Source organism: Phalacrocorax aristotelis, chromosome 11 (genome assembly GCF_949628215.1).
Source record: "Phalacrocorax aristotelis chromosome 11, bGulAri2.1, whole genome shotgun sequence".
NCBI classification, from domain to species: domain Eukaryota; kingdom Metazoa; phylum Chordata; class Aves; order Suliformes; family Phalacrocoracidae; genus Phalacrocorax; species Phalacrocorax aristotelis.
In genome coordinates, this window is record NC_134286.1 from 1,173,829 (window position 1) to 1,196,445 (window position 22,617).

General features: G+C 50.3%; 2 protein-coding genes and 1 long non-coding RNA gene across 9 annotated transcripts; 2 read left to right on the top strand and 1 right to left on the bottom strand.

Annotated features, from left to right (window-relative positions):
• Positions 1 to 423: 423 nt before the first annotated feature.
• LOC142063141 (V-set and immunoglobulin domain-containing protein 4-like) lies at positions 424 to 7,221 on the top strand. Of its 4 annotated transcripts, XM_075106534.1 has the most exons (8): positions 452 to 626; positions 1,604 to 1,803; positions 1,891 to 1,960; positions 2,609 to 2,890; positions 3,201 to 3,287; positions 3,686 to 3,799; positions 5,021 to 5,042; positions 6,178 to 7,221. In XM_075106534.1, exons 1-8 carry the CDS (start codon positions 572 to 574, stop codon positions 6,374 to 6,376), a joined length of 1,029 nt encoding a protein of 342 aa, XP_074962635.1. In that variant the 5' UTR covers positions 452 to 571; the 3' UTR covers positions 6,377 to 7,221. The 4 variants fall into 4 exon arrangements, with proteins under 4 accessions (XP_074962637.1, XP_074962636.1, XP_074962635.1 ...); XM_075106533.1 differs by having other exon boundaries at positions 1,604 to 1,960; XM_075106536.1 differs by lacking the exon at positions 3,686 to 3,799 and having other exon boundaries at positions 424 to 626; positions 1,604 to 1,960.
• Positions 3,793 to 13,123, bottom strand: LOC142063142 (uncharacterized). The gene is made up of 3 exons (XR_012662648.1): positions 12,762 to 13,123; positions 8,803 to 8,912; positions 3,793 to 4,342 (listed from the first exon to the last, which is right to left on the bottom strand). It is a non-coding gene; the product is annotated as an uncharacterized LOC142063142 (long non-coding RNA).
• Positions 11,604 to 19,234, top strand: LOC142063140 (V-set and immunoglobulin domain-containing protein 4-like). Of its 4 annotated transcripts, XM_075106530.1 has the most exons (7): positions 11,605 to 11,777; positions 14,391 to 14,747; positions 15,421 to 15,702; positions 16,013 to 16,099; positions 16,815 to 16,928; positions 17,527 to 17,548; positions 18,320 to 19,234. In XM_075106530.1, exons 1-7 carry the CDS (start codon positions 11,723 to 11,725, stop codon positions 18,513 to 18,515), a joined length of 1,113 nt encoding a protein of 370 aa, XP_074962631.1. In that variant the 5' UTR covers positions 11,605 to 11,722; the 3' UTR covers positions 18,516 to 19,234. The 4 variants fall into 4 exon arrangements, with proteins under 4 accessions (XP_074962632.1, XP_074962631.1, XP_074962630.1 ...); XM_075106529.1 differs by lacking the exon at positions 17,527 to 17,548 and having other exon boundaries at positions 18,289 to 19,234; XM_075106531.1 differs by lacking the exons at positions 16,013 to 16,099; positions 17,527 to 17,548 and having other exon boundaries at positions 11,604 to 11,777; positions 18,289 to 19,234.
• Positions 19,235 to 22,617: the final 3,383 nt, after the last annotated feature.

A 22,617-nucleotide genomic window follows, 5' to 3' on the forward strand; every position in this document is an offset into this window, starting at 1 on the left:
CCTAAAATGATCATCTGTCTCACACCAGTAATGTAAAGATTTAGGGTGTTTCATGAATCTTAATTTAAAACACAGTGGTGAGCTCCATAGGAAAACTGGTAAGAAAAGGAATAGTAAGGGCCTTGGTTAGCTCCTTAAGAGTACTCCCTCGGATCTTCTTGTATGTAACATGCAAGTTAAAAATTGTTATTTAGAAAGCAATGTAAGGAGGAAAAGAGGAAGAAATAGGTGTTTAGGAAAAAAAAGAAACAAAGGAACCAGTTTTTTTAAAGTTGAATTAAAAAATAGAAGGGGAAAAAAGCATACTCAGCAGGAAATAGGAAAGAGAGTAGAAGTCATTCTTAAAGTTTCTTCTTTTTACCCTCCCTTAGGACTTCTGTTCTGCCCACACCTCTGACAGTCATCACTGAGACACTTTTTTCTGAAAAAGAGGAAGGAAAAAACATCAGCAGCTGTCCTGGGTTCTCAGTGACAAAGTGAGCGAAGAAAGGGAAGTGTTTCTGACTTCTCTGCTGACCTGGAGAGAGCAGGACTGCTGTGCCTGGCAGGGAGAAGCTGCAGCCCGGGGAGGATGGGAATGCTGGTGAGAGCAGCTGTGCTTCTAAGTCCCCTTCTCTTCTGCAATGGTGAGTCTCTGGAAAGGTCTCCTGCTTGGGGCAGTTCCTTCCCTGGCGCTGGTGTGTCTGCGGGTCTCGGTGCAGTCTGCTTTGCAAATGGAAACATGGCAAAAAGGCCAACATCTCTGCATGCTGCTGGCTGGGTGCTCAGCTCTTTCAAATCTTTCAAATGCGCCGTGGAGCGCAGCGGTGCACGGAGGCTGCGGAAGCGCTGCCCACACACTCAGAGCGCAAAGACCCCTGGTGCTTGGCGACAGTTGTTTCACAGAGCACAGCGAGCGGCCCAGCGCAAGGGGTCTGGCCAGGGCTCGTGTTCCCAGGAAAGGGGAGGTCTGGAAATTGGGAGAAAAGGTTTAAGAAGTGTCTATGGAAGAATAGGTTTAGCCCTAAGAGTGACAAAAATGTACTGGGACAAAGGCAATGGACCTAATTTTTTAGGAAAATTTAAAAAGTTTTAGACTTCTTTGATCCATTAAGTTGCTTAAATTCAGCTTCATCTGAAAAAGCAGTGTCTTTCGGAAGAGCAAATGGTTTGCTGTTAACGTGCAGCGCTTTCCAGGAAAGCCCAGAGGGTGACGTTGGGTGGCAGGGGCAGATGCCAGCTGTGACCAGGGAGCTGCGCAACTCGGGCTTGAGACAAGCTCCTTCCCTCAGCCCTAAGCTGTCTGCTAATCCTGATCCTACGCTCTGCCTGGTGTTCACTTGACTGCAGGTAAGCCCCAGGCAGAGCATGAGAGCCAAACTGCGCTCGTAGCACACGGCAGTGCCCTGGCAATCAGCTGTCTCCCATCTGCCTTCCTCATGCCACGCTGCTTTTTTATTAGCCCATCCCTGAACAGACCATCCCTCGTCATCTCCACTGACCACCCCTGCATTTGATTTGGTGGCTTCTACCTGCCGATGCTCTCACCATCGCTTCATCACCCAGGAGCTGCCTTCACCGTGATAGCTTTTTTAAAAATTTTCTTTATCCATTCTTCCTGCAGCTTTTCTGAACCTGACTGGCCCCAGTGAGCTTGAAGGTGTGTGGAAGGGATCTACCATCCTGCCATGTGCCTACGTGCCTGTGAAGGACCTGGTGCAGCAAACGCTCACGTGGACTGTGGTACACGACCAGAGCTCTGGCACCATCTTTCGGAGGGATGATTCTGGTGACCACGTTCTCCTGTCTGAGTACAGGGGCAGGGTCAGTGTCCTGAAGGACGCCCCAGGGAATGTGTCTCTCCACATCCTCAACCTGGAGATCTCTGACAGGGGAACCTACACTTGCCAGGTCACCTGGAAAGCCAGCAACAACACGCTGATAGCAAAAGAGATCACCACTAAAGTGGACGTTGTCAAAGGTAAAACCAAGAAGGAAGGTGTGCAGGGGTGGAAGGCTTGGCTTGGGCAGGCTTTTAGGGATTGAATAGACCGAGTAGGCAGTGACCATCCACTTCCAATGCAGGAGTGTTTTGCTGAGCAGTGTCAGATTCCAGCAAGAAGCAGCAAATGGCTCAGAGAGAGGAATTCTGCCCAGGATACTGTGCCCTGCAGTGCGGGGGCCGGGGGAGGATTTGTGGCCTCTCACCAACTTGTCCCTGGCTCTACCTGTATCCAATGGCTCAATGTTTCCAAGGGACACACACTAGAAGGGAAGTCCTTGGGATGTTGCATTGCTTTTCTTTGACCAAACTTCATCAGTACGTGCCCGATCTCCCTTTCCCTTTCCCTGGGCAGTGGTGATTATAGAGGAACGGAGATGGCATCAACCCAACAGAGCAGGCCTTGTATGATATGGCAGTAACAATTGTGGCAGAGCTGGTATAAACCTGGCTTTAAGCACAGGTGAACTGAGCTTAACCTGCGCAGAGAGGTGATGAGAGTGCAGTGCCCCTCCTCCTCCTGGGAAAGCACCAAAAGCCAGAGCAAAAACTGCCATGGCGGGGGGGGACCTTCCCCACCGCAGCCAGGGCCAGCGTGACCCAGGCCCAACCTGCTTTGTCTTCCAGTTGCAGCGACCAAGCCCGTCATCAGGGCCAGCGAGCCGGGGCTGACTTTCGCGCCAGGAGCCAGGACCAGCCTGACGTGCGTGGCCAGCGGGTCCCCCCCCATCAGCTACCGCTGGTTCAGGAGCGGCCCAGGGGGCGAAGCCCTGCTCCTGAGCAGCCAGGCCAAGCTGGCGTGGGACAGCCTGCAGCCCTCCGACACTGGCACGTACTTCTGTGAGGCAGAAAACAGGGTTGGGGCCAGGGCTGTGCAGCAGAGCGACGCCGTCGAGCTGACGGTGAGAGGTGAGTCCCCGGCCTACAGCCGCACGAGGCTGAGGCAGCGAGCTCCCTCTTTCACAGCTCCATCAGACCTGTATAACACTAAATACAAACCGTGTCTTGACTGCCACGCAACGAGGAAGCCACAGGGGTTGGCGTCCTTTCTGCTTCAGAGCATGTCTGATCGCAGCAGGGGTCAGGAAAACATTCCCCGTGCCCCCCTGGGACCAGGACCCTGCAGGATGGGAGCCCGGCTCTGGCCGTGCCTTGCTCTTACCGGGCTTGTGCTGCGGAGGGGTGGGGGAAACAGCCTGAGGCCCCGTCTCTCCCACAGAGAGCCCGGTCACACGGCAGCCCAGCCCCGAGGCCGGCAGGCCCCAGCCCACCCCCCGAGGCGATGTGCCCCAGCGAGTGCCCACAGGTAAGCGGCCTGGGCTGCCGGGGAAGGGCTGTTCCACCCTGCCGAGGGCTTGCAGGGCTGCGCTGCGTGTGTGTGTCCCTGCTCGTCCTCCCCCTGACAGCCCCTCGCCCACCTGGCTCTGAACCGGTGCCCTAGCATGAGCCAGCCAGACCGGTGGCACGTACCTCTTGCTGAGAGGCTGCGGCCGTAAAGACAACCGGCAGAGCCTCTTAACGCATTTGAGGCTAACGGAGGCCTTGTACAGAGCCACGGCTGCAATGAAAAACATCACACTATTTCAGCCATAACCTTTGTTCCACTGGGAGCTCAGTGGGCTTTGCCTCTTTCAAAGGTCACTGTGTGCTATCTGTGCTTGGCTCTCGGATCACAGGCTTCATGACTCTGCTGTGTTGCTCTAGGTACCCAGGGGACTCGCCTGTCCCTGCCCCTGGTCATCCTGATTGCTGTGGTTTGCAGTGCTGTGGTTTTCCTTCTTGTCTTTATTATCATTTGCATTAGAAAGCCCAAAGAAGGTGAGTGGAGTGTTCTGCAAAATTTGAACGAGTTGTGTATGCCCAGCTTGGTTTTACCTTTGAGGGATTTTGGGGATGGGGCTGGTACTGTGCTTGCAGCTACTGGTAGCCGCTCCAGCACCTGCATCATACCAGCAGTCAATCAAGACGAGCATGGATCAAAATAGGTGGTGGAAGATGTAAAGAGGTAGAGGAGCCCCTTTTCCTTAGGGAAAACCAGCTGCAGCAGGGGAGCACCTGCCCGGCTTCGCCGCAGGAAGCAGCCCCTGCATCGTTCCTCTTCACGCTGGTTCCAGGGGGGTCTCTGGCCCTGCCTCCCCGGGCCGCCCATGGGGCTCGGCTTCTCCGCCACGCTGTCCTCTGCTCCGCCATGGTTATTGGGGATGGGTGTTTCCCCCGGGTCCTCACAGGCATCCCATGGCTCTCCGTTCTCGACCGAGTTTGTGATCATCTCTGTTAAGGTATCTAGTAGCCAGTCAATCTTGTCCTGCGACTTTAAAATACCTGCTTGCACCAGCTGCTGTTTAATACTTCCCTTAGTACCTGGTGGAAAAGAGGTCATCATTAATTCTCCCTATTCAAAACAAATGCATTTCCTTTCTAGTCTTCAGACGTAGGATCTATTTACTGAATACTTCTCTCCTTTCTGCACTAACACTACAAAACTCCTGCCCAAATGCTCTCTCGGAGTGCCCTTTCCCACCAGCAGCACTCAGCAGTGTACAGAGAAGACACTGGGGTTTCACTTTGGGGTTTTTTAATGCTGATGGCCATAGTTTTATCCTTGTCCCTTTGTTTCTTTAATTACCTTTCTAAAACTCCATGCTACCAATTAATAGTAATCATTATCAAATATTTCTTTTGCCTTTTTTTTAAATGAAATCCAAAATAATCTCTTTCTAAATGGTTCTTTATTGAACTTCCTGTGAATAGGAAAACTGTGGGAACTGGGAACTTCTAGTTTCTAAACTCAACTTTACCTTTGACCTTGGGCCAGTTATTTTGACACAGTTGTGTTACAGCTGGGATATGGGTTGTTTTCATTTTCTTGGACTGAACCCTGGGAATAGGAGTCATCATCCACCTAACATGATCTCTAAGGTTCCTATTTTTATTCTGTCTTCAGAGATCACTTTTTTATATCAAGAAGAGACAGTAGAAATTATTTTTTGAGACTATAAATGCAAATTATTGATACACATTTCTGATTTTCTTTTCCAGTTCAAGTCTATGAAGTAAAAGAGTGAGTATAATCCTTTGCCTAACATGTTGATGAGTCTTTGGGGACTGTATCAGAGCAGGAAATAAACAAACGGTGCTAGTTAGCTGTCAAGATTAACAGCCTCTTAAGCAGTATGGATGAGGAAGTTCAAGGGTAGCTCAGTAGTACATTGTACTGATGATCTGTGGGCTTTCCACATCAGCACATACTGTAGGAAGAAAGGTCTATTCCTTTGCAATATTAGAATGATAATAATGAGCAGGAGCTGTTTATCAACTCCTCAGCCCAATGAGGACTATCAAAGATCATTGCTAAGGATAAATTCCCAGTGTTTTTTTCAAATGCAAAGAACAGGAATCCCTTTCTAGAGAGCTAAGGCTCCTGATTATACTCTGATATATCCCTGAGATATCCTTGGCTGAACTTGCCTCTTTTAATCATAGCTGAGGCAGGAAACTGTAGCTGTTTCTAAACTCGTGTTTCAGCATCCTGATCTACTTGCAACCTATGGAATCCATACTGAAAAGCCTAATAATCCAGCCAAAACATACAAGGAGAACCCCTTGCCTAGATAAAGTTAAAGTGCTGATGATTTTGGGTGCCATGGTAGAACATGCCAGGGGCTTTTGCCCAGGTCCTGTGCTTCCCAAGCAGTTTATAAAGCAGCATTTTAAGCAACAGTTGAACCGTGAGCAACTGAACGAATGATGCGATAGGATTTCCCCTCATGGGATTTACCTTCATTTTAAAGATATTAGATATCATAAGCCACATGGTGGGTGTGGGCTACATTCAGTTCGCCATTCACCATTTCTCCACCACTTTTTAAAATATATATGTACATATATATATATGCAAAGAGCAGTTGCCTGGTTGTGCCATTCCAAAAAATGGCAGTAATCTTGTGTTCCTTACATGCCTTTTGCTGCCTCTGAAATGCTCCCTGGGTTGGGGGAAATGCTGCTATAATGTCCAAGGTTCTCCCGCCACCTAGAAGCAAAGGACAAGACTCTCTGCCTCAGAATACTCTCATACTCCAATGGCCCAGGTTTACATGGGTTTGAATCAGACCAGTCTTGCTCAAAATCTTAATGGTTGGGGGATGCTTTGTCTACTCTGTTTGCAACTCTTCTTTTGTATTTTGTTTTGGTTTCAGCCATAACTTGAGAGCAGCAGCTTCTTCAAGATGTGAAAGTGCAGGTCATTACGAGGAACCCATTTGCTCCACCGAAAACAACTATGTGATGGAGCACATGGTAAACAAAAGATCTCAAGAAATAAGTACAGAAAAGAATGAATATGACTGTGTTGGAAACACACAGGAATCTGTATATGAAGTAGGCGATACTGCATGAGAACCAACAGTGCTCTGCAGGTAGCAGTCCTGAAGAGTACCTTCATCCAGGCAATATTTATCTTCTTAGTCACCTTTGCCTCTGAAAAATAGGTTAGACAAGCATTTTTGCTCCTCCACGATTTGTGGAGCCTTAACAATTTCAGCAGTGAAAACACAAACCTCTTTAGGAACTTCAGTTAGTTACAGACTGCTGTATAGACCTGATTTTGCTTTTCTTGGTTCCCTTTCATGACCTCTGTAGACGAAAGCCCTTTGAAAGCTAGGATAGGAGGAGCCCAGGCCAAACTGAACTTACTAAAGTGTAAGTAAACTTTAGTACACTAAAGTGTACTAAACTTACCGCTTTATGTGACCAAAAGGATATGCATTCATAGCCTTTGTGTGGTAGGAGTCTAACCAGCACCACAGGCTGCTCAACACCCCCATCGTTCCTGGGCAAGAAGCACAGAACGAGGTTGGCCTGGAGTGGGCGTTTCTCCTCCATCGCCCGAAGTGCTGTGTAGGTGGTGAAATGTCCTAAATGTGAGATGGCCCTTAAAGGAACACTGAAAGATAGATTAAAGCCAGGATAAAACAAAGAACCTTACCCTACTAGGAGCAGCAGAGCAAAAAGAAGAAATGTCCTGGGCGCCCATCGTGCTGTACTCGGGGTGCCTCTCTGCAGCGCTCGCGCCGAGATGCAGGCGCACTTCCTATAGATGCGGCGCCGGACAGCTTGGGTGATGCTGACCCCGCAACAAGGCACGTGCTTTCTGAGTTCACCTGCTCTAGTCTTTCTTTTAATGATGTTTAATATTTGAAGGAATTTAGGTACTTTTCCATAAATTTGTGGATAAAATTGTTTATACATGTCTGAATTATTTTTATATTAATATTTTCTGCATGACCAGCTCATCTTTAAATGCCAGCAAGCACTCACAGCACCTCTGCAGGTACTCATGAAGTACTTTTATCCTGGCTTAGAAGGCCTGAAGGGTACGTAGGGAGCTGAAAAGCTTTGTTATTCATAATTTCTACTACCCTGAGTAAATCTAGAACTTGGATACTGCAGAGTTATAGAAGAACTTTTTTATGATGAAGGATAGGGCGATACCATGTCCCATCAAAAGCCACGCAGACAGATGTAAAACAAAACAAGCAACCGGAGGGGTGAGGGGGATATCAGCGACACAGATACAGGATTAGTGGATCCCTGGATTTGCTGTTCACACTCAGAAAAGATCTGCACATGCAGTTTTCTGCAGGCATCAGCTCAAAATTCACCAGCATTCAAAAAGAGTATTAGGTGCTATTAGGAAAGGCAATAGAAAACAGGATTGTGATACTGTAAAATCCCATGGAATTCTTCCACCTTATGTATGCATGTAGGTCTCTCATCTTGAAAGGGCTTAACAGAGCCAGAAAAGTTACTGACAATGATAATAAAGGATGATTAGTGGCATAAAACCACTTCTTTGCAAATGCTTTATACTGTCTCAGCTGGGAAAAAAGAGCAGAATGAGGCAAAATGAGCAAAATGTACTTACTCATCGTGGCCAGCGTGGAGGAGAGCAATGGGGACTATTTGTTTGCAGTTTTTCCAAAGAGAAAAGGAAGCAGACATTAGCTAAAATTATCTGGTAGCACTTTTAAAGGGAGCAGAAAAGTACTTCTTTTATGCAATACAGAAATAAGTGTGGAACACAATGCTACCCATCCAGAGCCATGAAACCCGAAGTACACAGAGGTCCAGTGAGGAACCGGCGGAACTGATGACACAAAAGTTCATCAAAATTCACAACCAACCAGGCACGCTTCACAGGCACTTATTGGTGACCTTATACTTTCTCCCTGAATTTCCTGTACCACAAGTTTCATTTCCCATTTTTAAGAAAGTACTTAAAAATCAAGGGCTGGGAAACCTTGATTTCAAAATGGAAAGGGAACAAATGGCAGCTTTTGTCAGTGATGACGTCTTGGAAAAAATTGTCAACGTGAACACACAGTTTACTCCAAATGTGGAGAAGCAAATGAAAAGCATTAAACTTCAGAACTGCAAAGTTAGTAGCTTTTTGTTATACTTCTCTTTATTTTGCCTATAAAAGTGGGTGTGTGTGAATGTCTGTGTGTGCCCAGGAGCACTTTGAGACCTTTCTTCTTCAGTTACCTACTTTTTGGTGGTTTGCTCAAAGCTTGGTACTGAATTTCACCCCTTCACAGGCCAAAAATCTTATTTCACCACCAGGAAAATTGTAGCAAACTTCTCTAGCCTGGGGCAGACTATGCCAAAACATGAGTGTAAGATGCAGGCTCTGCAGAGCTGGTCCCTACGAGTAGGGTCCGAGGTCCCATCTGCGCTCATTTTTGGGGAAACGGGGACCTTACTGTGCCACCCCTAATTAGCCTGAGATGTAGTAGCAGAAATTGCAGAACAAAGAGCCATACCGGTCACGTTGCGTGAGCTGCGATACTTGACGAAATGATGCTTGACAGTGTGTCATGTCCAGTATGTGGGAGGAAGATGGGCGGCTGCAGTGTGCCTCACCCGCCTGGCACTGCAAGGGAGAAAGCAATGGATTCAATCCAAAGCAGAGACACTGAAATAAATATACTTGGTTATAATAATCCAGGTAACTAGTCATAACGTCTGAGACATTAGAGGCTTTTTCTTCATGTGTTCAGATGCAAAACTATGAGGAGTGCCTCTGCTTAGAAAGAAATGGGCTGACTGTGATTCAGGGAGGGGAAAACTAGCAGCTACATCTCTGTCCCAGGGAGAGAAAGATGCCGTGCATTTGAGGAACTACAGCTCTTTGTTTTTGTTTTAGCTAAATAGTGTTTGTTTTTTTTTCCTGTATAATTGCAGCTTCAGGAAGTCTTGCATGTCCAGTTCAGAAAGCAGTCATGTCAGCAGTTTTAGCTTGGGTTTTCAGCTGGATCCAGAGCATGTTCCCCAAAATCCAGCTTCTTTTAAAGTCTTTTGCAGAGGAGATAGTTTGCTGGGACAAGCTTCTATCATCAGTCATGGGCCAGGATGTGCAAAAAGTTGGTTTTAAGTCATTTATCTGAAAATGGACTCATATTAACTTAGTGGCATTGGTTGAATTTTAATCAGTGCTTTTTTGCTTGCTTGCTTGCTTTTAAGCAGACTCAAACATAGCTAATGGCTTCTTGGCAGCAGAGAGGGCAGGCGGAGTATGGGCAGTATGAGCTGGTACCACGCTGGTAACTTCAGTAAAGAAGTCATGAAGAAAAGGCAGCAAAAATCCAGTTTCCACCACACCAGCAAGGATATGCTCCGCAAGAGCAGGTGGTGCTGCTGCCTCCGTTGTCTACCTCAGCAGGATGGCAGCGGGTGGTAGCTTTTAGTCTGGAACAGCGTATGAATTTGTTGTACCAGGTCTCGCCACACCACATTCAGCTTCTTGCTCCAGGCTGCCCATGCTTGCCACAGGCAAGTTTTACGGCAGCAATAAGCAGAGCTCAGCTGAAATGACGGTCAGCAAGCCATCCACGTGTGCACATGCCTCCACCCGAAGGCTGAAATGAGACCTGCACTGTTCTCATCAGTTTACTGACTTGGGGAAAATGAAGATAGTCCCCAGTTTTCATTGCCCTGTGCAGAGAGGGAACAAGCCATCACTGACAAACGGCAGCGCTTCCAGGGAACAGTCTGAGCTCAGCTGCAATGTAAAAACTTCAGCTAAATCAAACAGTATCTGTCCTGATGGGATGTAGCTGTGGTAAAACTACACCAATCACCTTTCCCTCCCAGTTCCAACAGAAAATGACTCCCTGTCTTTCAGACACATCTGCCTCCTGCTCAAAGACACTATTCTCCTGGTGCAGTTGTTAAAACTGTATGCTAAGGCACGTCTATTGAATAAATGCCTGAAAGTTGCTTTAGTGAATGATTAAAAACCTATAACAGAATTCGCTAGGTCAGTAGATTTGCTTTATAGATGTTTCTTATCTTATGTAATCCCTTCTCCTTTTGGTACTAACTAGCAGGAACATATTACACCTGGGCACAATCCCTCTTGATAACTTTTGGATGTACTTTTAAAGGTACCCCTAGCGAGCATACCCAGAATGTCTCCTGAATTAAAGTCCCTCTGCTGCTGGTCATAAATCAGCTCCTTAGAAAACACTGCATGTGCTTGAAGAGCATGAAACATGAAGACTTTTGCCCATGAGCTGGACTATTGCAGCAGAAACATGTACCAAGGTAGTCTCTGATGCTGTGCAAACGAGGGCACCAGGCAGCAACTATCTGATCACCAGGGGATGGTAAAAGCTTGTGTAACATTTAATGCAGATGACTCTAGCTGGTTAACCTTCTGTTTCCCCATGCACCTTCTCCGTGGCTCTGGTAGGTATAACTGCATCTGTAGCTGTGCTGCAATAGGGCTCAGCTTCTGGGCAGGCAGCAGAAAATGGAGCTTTTGCAGGGAAATTCCTATCGTAGTAAAGAGAAGGATGTTGGGTTTTTAATACCTCTCCTCCACACATTTTCTGTTAAAACAGAAAAAAAAGCAGTAAAAGTGGCATCCTAAGTTTTCTGGTCTAAAAGCCTCAGGCTCTTTGGCAAAGAAACGAGGGCTGGTTGTCTTCCTCACTCAGGTCACAGACTGACCTACTCAGAAGGTAGACATGGTTGCCCTCAGAGAGTCTGTTGCTGCAGAAGTTGGTATGTGTGTGGTGGAAGAGCTGCATACCGCCAGCAGGGGAAGACACTAAGGAAACAGAACTGAGCATCAGCAAGTTGGTCTCTGCCTCATGCTTCTGCATGACTTTTAGGTTAGTCAGTGCACCCAGACCTGTGCTTTTCCATTTCTGGATGCCCAGTTTTGAGCCCTCATGGTACGACGGAGAGAGACGCTGAGCACTGTGCTGAGCAATGTCATCACACACAAGTCAGAGGGAACTGAATTCATGCTTCACAAGCATCCTCAGGTTTGCTTTCCCTTGCTAGCGAGTGCTTGACTGTGTAGTCATCAAAAAGCTCTTTCACTGGGATGTGAATGTGGAAGAAAGAGAAAGAAGGAAAATGAAAGAGAAAAATAAACATAATTATGAAGAATAAAAAAAGAGCACTAGTCAGAAAAATCAAGAGAATGGTAAGAGAAGTGGATGGGGACAGGGGAATGTGAAATGGAGCTGAGACGATCCTTATAGACTTGGATTATCCTTCATCCTTCATCTAAGTCAGCAGTGAAATGGACTCGTGATATTTCAGAAAGAGGATCCTAGATGACAAAGGGCAGAAGAAAGGGAAGTGTTCTGCATTTGCATTCTGGTCCCAGGAGTGTGGGGTCTCTCACAAAGTGCAGGGAAAGGAGGACGGACCTGCAGTTCTGGAAAAATGGGAGAAGTTGTGCGGACAGTGGTGTTCATGATGGCTCTCATCAGCTGCAATGGTGAGTAAATGCTTCAGTGTATAAGAACAAAAACCAGAGTACTAAGAGGGTAGGGAAAATCTTTCGAATTACAGTGTCTTCAGTTTTAGAAGTTGTCAAGCGTGGAAAGTCTTTCGTTTCTTGTATGAAAGATAGAGCCTGGGAATTCACAAAGGTCTCCTTTGGTATCAGATACAACAAGGTGCTTTTAAGAGTGGAGCAAACAGGGCAGTGTTGAGCAAAAGGGCAGCTCCCATGCCCCAAAGCAAGAAAAACACCCAGGATTGTTCAGGACCCTTGGAGAGGACCTGCTCTGGTGCGTAAGCTTCCAAAGCAGTCATTGTGAAGCTGGAAACATTTTTCTAGAGTTTAATAATGCATCACCATTGTTCTGCTAGCATGGTCCTGGGAAGATGAAAAGCTGTAATTGTGAGACTAGGTGCAGGCACACACGACTCCCCTGGGTCTCTCCTGACCTGCTGACTCTCTACGTGCATTAGGAGAGGCGATACTGGAATCTTTGCTTCAATTCATGTGCCCATGAGGCGTACGTGCCACTCCCAGGGCACACACGGCATTGACACCAGCAGAGAAAGGTTTTGGTGTGCAGGAGAGAGGTGTTTTAACAAGTGGTGTACAGAAGCACAGAGTTGCCCCTGACATTTAAAAAAACGGGTTGAAGTGTGTTCCCCGTTTCATCATTAAAAACCAGCTTTGCAGCTTCCTGGGCTCTGCCCCTGAAGTGACTTACTGTGAGTTAATGCAGCTGAACATAACCAGTACCTTTCTGGGGAGGAGGGGAGAGGGGGAGCGGGATAAGGGGGTACGGGTAGAGGTGAGCCAAGTCCAGCTAACATCAGGGAATTTGCTACTTATGAGGTACTTCCCAGAGGAGCTGTGGTCTCAGTGGGAAGACAGCTGGAGAGGTTGGGAGATTGAGCCAGGTGCCACAAAATCCGCCCCCTCCTCTCCTGTGCCCCCTCGAGTGCTTGGCAGGGTGCTTACCTGGTTGAAGCAGGTATGACCCAAGAAATCTAGGTCAGATCTGAAGTTCTCTGAGGCTAAAGCAAAAAGATCGGGTTTGGTCCACCGTTCCCGTTCCAGGTCCAGTACTTCAGAACAGATCCCTAAATAGGCTCCTGCCCTCATGCCGCTTCCATGCCACCAGGACAGCTGGTGCTGCCAGGATAGGAAGAAAGATGTCTTAGAAAATGGGCCAGAATATGAGAGTTCAATTTTTTTTTCTGTTATCATGCATTATAGATAATAAAAATCCCTTTGATCAGTCTTGTAATCTCTAACATAGCCCTTCAGGTTTCTGCCTGGTCCAGCTCTATTTCCCTCCTGTGGGAAAATTCATATTGTTTGTCTGGAAGACTACATCCCGGTTTAAGAAGTGTCCACTGGGAGGAAATACTTCTTTTAAAAATGCTGTCTCAGGGATTTTTATTTTGCTGAGTTTCTCCCATTCCTTCCAATCAGCTCTCGTTTGGAGTCATCCCTGCTAATGTTGAAATTGGTCACATACCGAGTACAGCGGCTCCCCTGGGAATCGGTGGATGCTGGCAGTTATTTCATGGCACACAGCAATGCAAAACAATACGGGAGAGATGTTTAAAGGAAATTGTGTCCAGATGAATACAATGGATAGCAAACATACTTGAACTTGAGTGCATCAAATGCCTTGGGGGTATTTCTGAACAGTTTTCTAAATAGCTTCCACCCTCTCGGCTTTTCTTGGTGGGGGTCTGTGAAAAGAGGAAGAAGAGAAATGGAAAATGTTTTAAAACTGATACGTGAAGGAATTGCCTTTGACTGGGATGTGAGATTTGAAGAATGGAGCTGTGCCTGCCCTCCCAAAGTCATCTGGTAAAGGAAAAGCCAAGTTCCATGTCAGAAACAAGCTCCCACTGTGCTCGCCCCCATCAGTCCCCTCACTGTCCCCGAGGTCACGGAGACACAGACGCTTGCCTCCCCGCAACTGGCACCGCCCGTTAGCTCCGGGACAGCCTGTTGCACAAAGAAGTGCCCCTCCCTGTGCAGCTGTACCCCTGGGCCCTGTGCACAACAGGCAAGTTGCATAAAAATAAAGTGATGTTGATGAATGCAAACACATTGCGTTCATTGCTCACTGCAGCGAAGCAGTAAACTCGCTTTGTTCGTCCTTCCTCCCATTTAGAAGGTAGAAGTCAACGCTGCCAGTGGTGCTGTCAGAGCATCGCGTGTCAGTGGGGCGAGGCCGCTGCTGTTTGAGTCACCATGTGCAAGTGTAAGCAGAAAGCCAAGCAGCAGAAGTAGGGTGTACAGGCTGGTGCTAGAGAGCAGGAGTAAGAGATGCTCCTTAAGGTCTTGTGAAGACTGGAGCTGTGACGCTGCCACCAGGAGTAGGATTTGTGCCTCTCTGTACAGAGAAGGAATTGAGAACTGGCAAGCGTCCAGAGAGAAACAGTAAAAATAGCCATTAGATCTGTTCACTTCCCTGTGCTCAGTGAGATGGGGACAGGCCCTGGTTTAGCTGGCTGTGGTCTACAGCACATCTAAGACGTGGCCGAATGCTGACTTCCACCGCCTAGCCTAAGGACGTTCTCCTCTTCCGCTGCATTCTTATTTCTCTTCAATTGTTGTTCCCTGCAGCCCTCCTGGATCTGTCTGGTGTCCACGAGGTCAAGGGCACGTGGATGGGATCCACCACTTTACCATGTACCTACAGGCCCTCAGATGATTTCACACAGGAAACGCTTATCTGGAGCATGGAGCGAGACGACAGCACCTCCACTGTCTTTCGGAGGGATAATTCTGGTGACCACATCTTGTTGTCTAAGTTCCGAGATCGGGTCAGTGTCCCGAAGCACAGCCCAGGGGATGCCTCGCTCCTGATCAAGAAGCTTGAAATCCCCGACAGCGGACACTACACCTGTCAAGTCATCTGGAGGTCTAAAAATAACAGCCTGATAAAAAAGGAGGTGACCACTACGGTTAAAGTTGTCAAAGGTAAAACCAGCAATAAAGCCCCGCTCTTGCGTAGCCAGTCTAACCCACAGAGCATGTAGGAGGAGAAACAGCTAGCGGGAATAGTCTTTCACACCACACTGTCTACCCACGCCCAGGCTGGGTGTTGAGGCATCCTCTGCCTTTGCTCCGTTAGCCCTTCTCCACTCATGGGGACATAGGGATGGACTGGGGAAGGAGGGATCCATTAGTGCACATCCCAGTCTGGATCTACCAACAGGCCACTTGAACCCATGGTGCGTGAGGTAACATCTAGATCTGGTTTTGGTTTTGTGCAGGTAGCCAGCATCTCTGTGGTTCTTGCACAAAGTGGTACAGCGAGCGGGTGTTGTACTAGCCAAATCTGCCTTCTCCCCTTCCCACGCATCCTCAGTGTGCGCTACAGTGAGCTGTCTTTCTGCAAGGGGGGCACCCACCCAACAGAGCAGGCCTTGTATGATATGGCAGTAAAAATTGTGGCAGAGCTGGTATAAACCTGGCTTTAAGCACAGGTGAACTGAGCTTAACCTGCGCAGAGAGGTGATGAGAGTGCAGTGCCCCTCCTCCTCCTGGGAAAGCACCAAAAGCCAGAGCAAAAACTGCCATGGCGGGGGGGGACCTTCCCCACCGCAGCCAGGGCCAGCGTGACCCAGGCCCAACCTGCTTTGTCTTCCAGTTGCAGCGACCAAGCCCGTCATCAGGGCCAGCGAGCCGGGGCTGACTTTCGCGCCAGGAGCCAGGACCAGCCTGACGTGCGTGGCCAGCGGGTCCCCCCCCATCAGCTACCGCTGGTTCAGGAGCGGCCCAGGGGGCGAAGCCCTGCTCCTGAGCAGCCAGGCCAAGCTGGCGTGGGACAGCCTGCAGCCCTCCGACACTGGCACGTACTTCTGTGAGGCAGAAAACAGGGTTGGGGCCAGGGCTGTGCAGCAGAGCGACGCCGTCGAGCTGACGGTGAGAGGTGAGTCCCCGGCCTACAGCCGCACGAGGCTGAGGCAGCGAGCTCCCTCTTTCACAGCGCCATCAGACCTGTATAACACTAAATACAAACCGTGTCTTGACTGCCACGCAACGAGGAAGCCACGGGGGTTGGCGTCCTTTCTGCTTCAGAGCATGTCTGATCGCAGCAGGGGTCAGGAAAACATTCCCCGTGCCCCCCTGGGACCAGGACCCTGCAGGATGGGAGCCCGGCTCTGGCCGTGCCTTGCTCTTACCGGGCTTGTGCTGCGGAGGGGTGGGGGAAACAGCCTGAGGCCCCGTCTCTCCCACAGAGAGCCCGGTCACACGGCAGCCCAGCCCCGAGGCCGGCAGGCCCCAGCCCACCCCCCGAGGCGATGTGCCCCAGCGAGTGCCCACAGGTAAGCGGCCTGGGCTGCCGGGGAAGGGCTGTTCCACCCTGCCGAGGGCTCTGTGAGCGATGGAGGCGAGACAAACCAGCCTGACGTTCCTTCTGGGCTGCAGAGCGTCTCTGCAGGTGGGACAGACGCGATCCGCCCGGGCCGCGGGCGCAGGTGCCCAGCTGTGGGTAGCTGCGGCGGAGCCCCCAGGACAGCAGCACAGCCAGTGGCAGAGAGGGGACCTCAGCCTGGGACACCGGGGGGGTTGCAAAGCTTCGGCGGGAGGTCTCCTGGGGCGAGAAACCTGGCTCGGCGCTCCATGTCTCCGGGAGCCTTACGGCGGAGCTGCCTTGCGGGAAATCGCCCCAGAGCAGCCAGGGAGCCGCCAGCGGAGAGAGGAAGCGAGACAGTCCTGGGGAACCCTCGGCGGGTCCCAGCGAGGCAAAGCCGAAGCGGTCCCGGGCCGTGCTGCAGCCACCTACAAACGCCGGTGCATGGAGACGCACCGACCGGGGCAGGGCTGCCGGGGGGCCCCGCGGCGACCCCCCAGCGACCGACCTGGGCCCGGGCCTCGGCGGCTTGTCCGGGCTTTGGCCGCAGTTGCAGCTTTCGTTCGTTTGAAGTGTTTTAAGAGGGTGTTTCAAGGCGCTCCCAGCGCCGGGGGAGCCCGGGGTGCTGCGGGGGGTCTCGGGCGGGTCCCCCCGCTGCTGTCACAGCGCTCTCCCTCCGCCCTCAGGTCCCCCTCAGGCCGCGCCGCCCCCGCACCTCTACGCGCTGCCGGCCGCGCTGGGGGTCGCAGCGCTGGGGGCGCTGGCGGCCGCGCTGCTCCGCCGGCGGCGGCGCAAGGCGGGTGAGTGGGGCGGGGCGGGTGGGCGGGGCGGGGCAGGGGCGGGGCAGGGCGGGTGAGCGGGGTGGGGCGGGGGCGGGGCAAGGCGGGTGAGCGGGGTGGGGCGGGTGAGCGGGGCGGGGCGGGTGAGCGGGGCAAGGCGGGTGAGCCGGGCGGGGGCATGCGGGGCGGGGGCGGGGCAAGACGGGTGAGGGGGCGGGGCCGGGCGGGGCGGGGGCTGGGCAAGGCGGGTGAGCGAGGCGGGGGCGGGGCCAGGCCGGTGAGGGGGCGGGGCCGGGCGGGGCGGAGGCGGGGCCAGGCGGGTGAGCGTGAGGCGGGGCGGGGCCGGCGGTAGAGGGCAGCCCTGGCCCGAGGGGGCGGGGCGGGGCGGTGGCCACGGCCCCATCCGCACCCCCGTCACCCCCATCATCACCCCATCATCATCCCCACCATCCCCCGGCCCCTGCCCCAAGCCCAGCCCCACTGGTCCCTTCTAGGGAGAGGCAGGGTGGGAGGGTCGTTCCTGAGGGCGGATACCTGGGAGCGGCTGGGTTTTTTCTTTCTGTGGCACGTTAACCACAAAATATGTTGATGCACGTCTCCGATTCCTCTTTTTTTCCAGAACCTCTCTATGAAGTTGCTTTGTGAGTACAACCTTTCCCCTGGGACGTCAAGAGGACTTTGCAGGCACCGCACCGGTGTCTGTTTCCAAAAGGCCTCTTTGCTCAGTGAAAAGCCCAAAGATTTCCGTGCCTTGCTGGGGGAGGATCTGAATGCCCTGACAGCCCTTCAGTGAGCAGCATGAGGGCATTAACACTTTAGTGCAGGAGATAGCAAGAGAGCCCCTTCTTTAATGTGTTGGGACGAGAGGGAGATATTCGGGGCCCTTCACTCGGCCTTGCGGAAGCCGTGGGAAAACATCTCTGTAGTAAATTCCTACCATTATTTCGCAAAGCCAAGGACAGGAATTCTCAGCTCTTCCCTCGAGATAAGTTCCTTCTACAGACGCCTTTCTCTCTCACGAACAGATCTTCTGCCCTCTCCTAATCTCAACCTTTAATCCCTTCATACTGCTTCCCTTTCAGAGGCACACCTGAACCATCTCTAGCCTCACACACTGCCATTTTTCCCACATATTACTGGTAGTTACTTTCTAAAGGCTAGACTATCTGGTGATAACTCTTTTGGGCATAATATGATGACGCCGTGAGTTTATGGCTACTAACTGTTTATTGCTTCTTTTTGTGTGTGTAATTCTCCTTACTTTCTAGTGTCTCAGAGCTTCCCAGGCCCTCACTAGATTTACAGCAGTTTTGCTGTTCCACAGATGATGCGGTAGATCTTGACTTTGACTAAGATGTAAATCAAATGACTTCTGATTTAGTCGACCTTCTCAATAACGTCTGTTTTTTCAGCCATAGCACTGCAGATGACACAAGATTGGAGGCTGATGTGGAAGTCCCTGATAGCTGCCTACTCAAGGAGACAAATTCTAAGACTGAAACACCCAGTGACAGTTTCCCCATGCAAGACAACGGCTATGACAACATACGCATCACGAAAAATCCTGATTATGAGAATCTTGTGAATGCAATGGAATCAGAATATTAAATAGAAAAAGTTTAGTAGAGAACCAGCTTTTCCAAACAATGGCTGTGCAGGGCTGCAGATGTTAGGCGGTAAACCCTACCAGAGGAAACTCTTCTTCCTGTCTGCCTTCTGCTGTAAAAACTATACCAGTCTCACTCCTTTCTTTAACCCAGGGGACCTGCATAACCTTCTTGGGCTTTGGCAAAGGAGGCCCTGCCCATCCGTGCGGAAAACCTCAGCCAAGGGGCTATCTACCTACTTTTATAGAGCGAATAATTTCTGAGCAGCCTGAAGGACCAAAGCGAGGAAGAGAAGATCTGAAGGAGTGGAAGCACAAATGTCTTCAGCCTGCAAATCAAGGTGCAGCTGGGTGCAATGCTGATAGCCCATAGCACCAGCAGGGTGTACTCTCAAGTGCCTGTTCCTCCTGCCACCCTGCAAGGAGCCACGGATGGTGCTGGAAATGGACTCCCTCTGGCTTTTATAGATCAACAAAAACTGAAAGTACATCCTGCTTGTCCCTGAGTCTTTGTTGTTAGAGCATGTTAAAGGGACCACAGAGGTGAGTTGATGTCTCAGGAATGTAATTTTTTGCTGTCAGGCTGGAGCTCATTGATAGAGGAAGAGGGAATGTCCCTGTAGGTGATGAGCCCCCTAACTTTCATTCCATGGCATTGCTCAACACATTGGTTTGCTCTAAAAATCAGTTACTTTTAAAAAATATTCTGCACCTCCCTGTATTTCGGCTGTTGGTGACTCAAATCAAACAGTCTCTTCCAAGTGGAAAACAGCTCAGTGGCCAACCTGAGCCACGCTGAGCGCAGCACGGCCACAGCCTTGCGGGAAGGTGCCGGCTGGCAGGGGCACGCTTACGAGTGCGCTGCTACACCAGTGGACAGAAGCCCCATGCTAGTGGGGTGCAGGCTTTGCTGTGGGCTGTGCAGCCTGTCACTGCAGCTTAAACCCACTCCAGGGCATTCCTGGATCTCTGGCAAAAGCAAACCAGAAGAAAAGATCCTTTTTACAAAAGCAGCAAGTCTGTGTGCTCTGCTGTTCCTCCCTTCAGCTGACATGCATTTCTTGCAATACACGCTGTTACTCACAGCCTGGTTTTCTTCCTCATTGTTAATCATTTGCATCTTACATGTGCTGGGGTGCTGCTGTAGCGCTCTGCCCTCCCTGTCTGTCAGAGACCTCCAAGCAGCATCCCCCGTCCCGCAGGCTTGGCAAGCAGACCAGGGGCAGGGAGGGGGGCATGCCGCCTGGCTTTAGCAAAGCACATCTGTAGGGAGAGTTACTGGCTTTTATTAAATCAGTCAGTGCTGCGGAGGGAGCATGGGGAAGCAATGAGGTCTGGGTCACGCAAGCCCTCCTTCTTGGCACTGACTTGGACCCACATGGCTTTTGTCTCTGCTGCCATGGACCTCCCCTTCCCAGGTCAGCGACCTAATAGCAGGTTCACCTAGATTTTTATGGCCTGAGCACTGGGAAGAAGAGCCTCGCTTTTACATTTATTGCTCTGAATTACAGTGACACTTCTTCAGGACATTAGGTGATTATCAGGCAAGATCAGAGAGGAGTCTCCTGCCTGTGTTGTGAAGGCTTCATAAACACAGCGATGGACATGCAGGGACGGCCGTGCTGCAGTGCCAGGCTGCTGCGCTTCCCGGGGCAGCAGCCAGCAGGGCCTGCCTGTCCTGGCAGGGACTCCGGCAGTGCCAGACCCCCCGCCAAGCACTGGTCTCTGAGCTCTCAGTCTTGGCCAGCTCCCCCATCCCCGTGGAGGAGGGGAGCTGTGCCCTGACCAAGGACGAGAAGCACGGGGACCATTAGCAACGTGTGTGAGGGTCTCTCGTGCTTTGCACCTCGGGTGAGGTAATTCACCCCACTACAGTGTTTGCTGTAGCTAGCGCAAGCTGGCCTTGGCAGCACCAGGCTGCAGCAGCAGCTGCTGGCGTCAGCACTCTCAGCGGCGGCGCGGAGCAAACGAAGTGAGGGGAATGGCGAGCTGCAGCCGTGCTCACGCAGGGCAGAAGCATGTGGTGCGAGGTCAGTGCTGTGTGGGGAGGGAACTGAAAACATCTCAGCTTCCCCATCCTCACTTCAGCAGATCCAGAAACAAAACACAGGCCATGGCGCGCTCTTTTGTCACCCAAGTGCCATCCTCATTGATTTTCAATTAGCCTAGCGTTTTATACAAGATTTGCTGCCAATATAAGCTCCCAGCTCCAAGTTCCCTTATAGGCTGTGTAACAGCATGATTTTTCCAACTTTTGATTTGTCCCAGTGCCGGTCTGCTCTGAGGAGGTCTGGGCACCCTCCTCAGAAGACCTGAAGCCTGGGAGAAGCTGCAGAGGAAGAAGGCAATAGGGGTTAAGAGGGGTAGCTGATGCCCCAGCTGGAGCAGATGCTCTGTACCCCACGTTGGCACTGCCTCTAGGGCAGACAGCAAAATAGCTCTGGCCATAAGCGGCAGAACAGTGGGAACACAAAAAGCGCCTCTCCAGTGCCAAAGCTGTTGTTTCTCCCTAGGCAGCAAGCGTGTGACTATATTTTTATTTATATTCTTTTGTGCGTTTGGGAGTAACACCTGTTGGAAACATAACATTTTTCTTCTGACAGTCATGGAGGGCTTTGCTGTTTTGTATCGCCATCCAACAAAAGAGCTTCTCTCTTCGTTGTGCTGGTCACTCACCCGGTGACATGACTCATCTGCTGAGTGCCAGCTCTGCTCCAGCACAGAAGGGAAACCTCAGCTTCCGCTCCGAAACTACACTGCCTCCAAAAAAATGCACTAATTCTAGTGGCCAGCACAATGTCATGAGACTTGCAGCTCCCCTTGCTGCAGAGCAACGACAGGACCGATTGGCTTTTACACTTACCTGGCCTTCAGAGCCCTTCCAAACCTGCTGTTCTCAGCAGGGAGAAGGGAGAGGAAGTCTCAGAGAAACTCATCCCACCCCAGTTTGGTATTTGTTCTTGTAAGAGAGACAGGGGTTAACTTTCTTCCCCTTCCCCCAGCCATCTAGAAGGAACTGGGGGCTGGGGGGGGCAGCGCCAGGCAGGGGTGTTATTCAAAAGCAGAGGTGAAAACCCTGCTGAAAGTAAATGCGGGAGATGTGTGAGAAAACAATGATGAAAAGCATAAATGAACACTTGCCTAGCTGTGGTGCAGAAGGGTTCAGGTTTGTTAAAAGCTTGAGGTCTGTGGTGGCAGAAAGGACTGGGGTTGACACAGCTGCCTGCTGCATTAGGGATCCACTGGGGACAAAACAAATCCTGAAATAATAGACTTTGTTCTCTTTTGAAGCTGACCTCAGTGATAAAGATCAGGGTGATGTCTGTGAGTCATGAGTAGGTGCCTGAGAGAGACCACAGGAGTCTGAGTCACAAGGAGTAGGACCATGTTTGTCCAGAAGCGCACAGTAAGCCCTAATGATAGGACCTATTCAAAAAGCAGAACACAATTTGCGTAGGCAACGATATACATTCATTGGTCCCAGCTTTGTACAAATCCCAGCTTCTTCAAAATATTTAGCAAGAAATAGCTGCAACAAAAACCCCAAAAGCTTAGTATTGAAGTTTATCAATATTCCCAAATACGGCAAAATTTGCTGCTGGTACTGTCCTAAAACAAGCCAGTTGGGTCTTGGGATGTTTTCTTAGTCTCTGAGTTTTCAATGTTAAATGCTTTCAGAGAGTTTGTCTGACTGGGCTGGGCACTCCTCCTCTGTCATTCTCCCCACCCTGAGACATCTCAAGCTGCAGATCTGATATGCTACAAGTCAGTTATTAAAAACGCGTACCCATCCTTAGATCTTCCAGTGGGATGATTTAGCGGGAATTACTTTAACTAAATAGCAGAAATAAGAGAAAAGCAACAGGTAACGTAGCTGCAAGTGCTGACTAGGAATAACCATCCAAAACCAAGGAGCCTTCTCCAAACAACAAGGCTTCAAGGAGAAGTGATGGACTCCTTGGCCTAATTTAAAAACAAATTGAGCAAACACGCGTTTTTCACTGGCTAGTGGGACAGAGGGAAGTTAATCAGGAGCCTCATTAATTTGTGCTCAAAATTCAAATATAAAAAGTTTCCTACCTGTCCAAAGAAAAGATTCTGTAT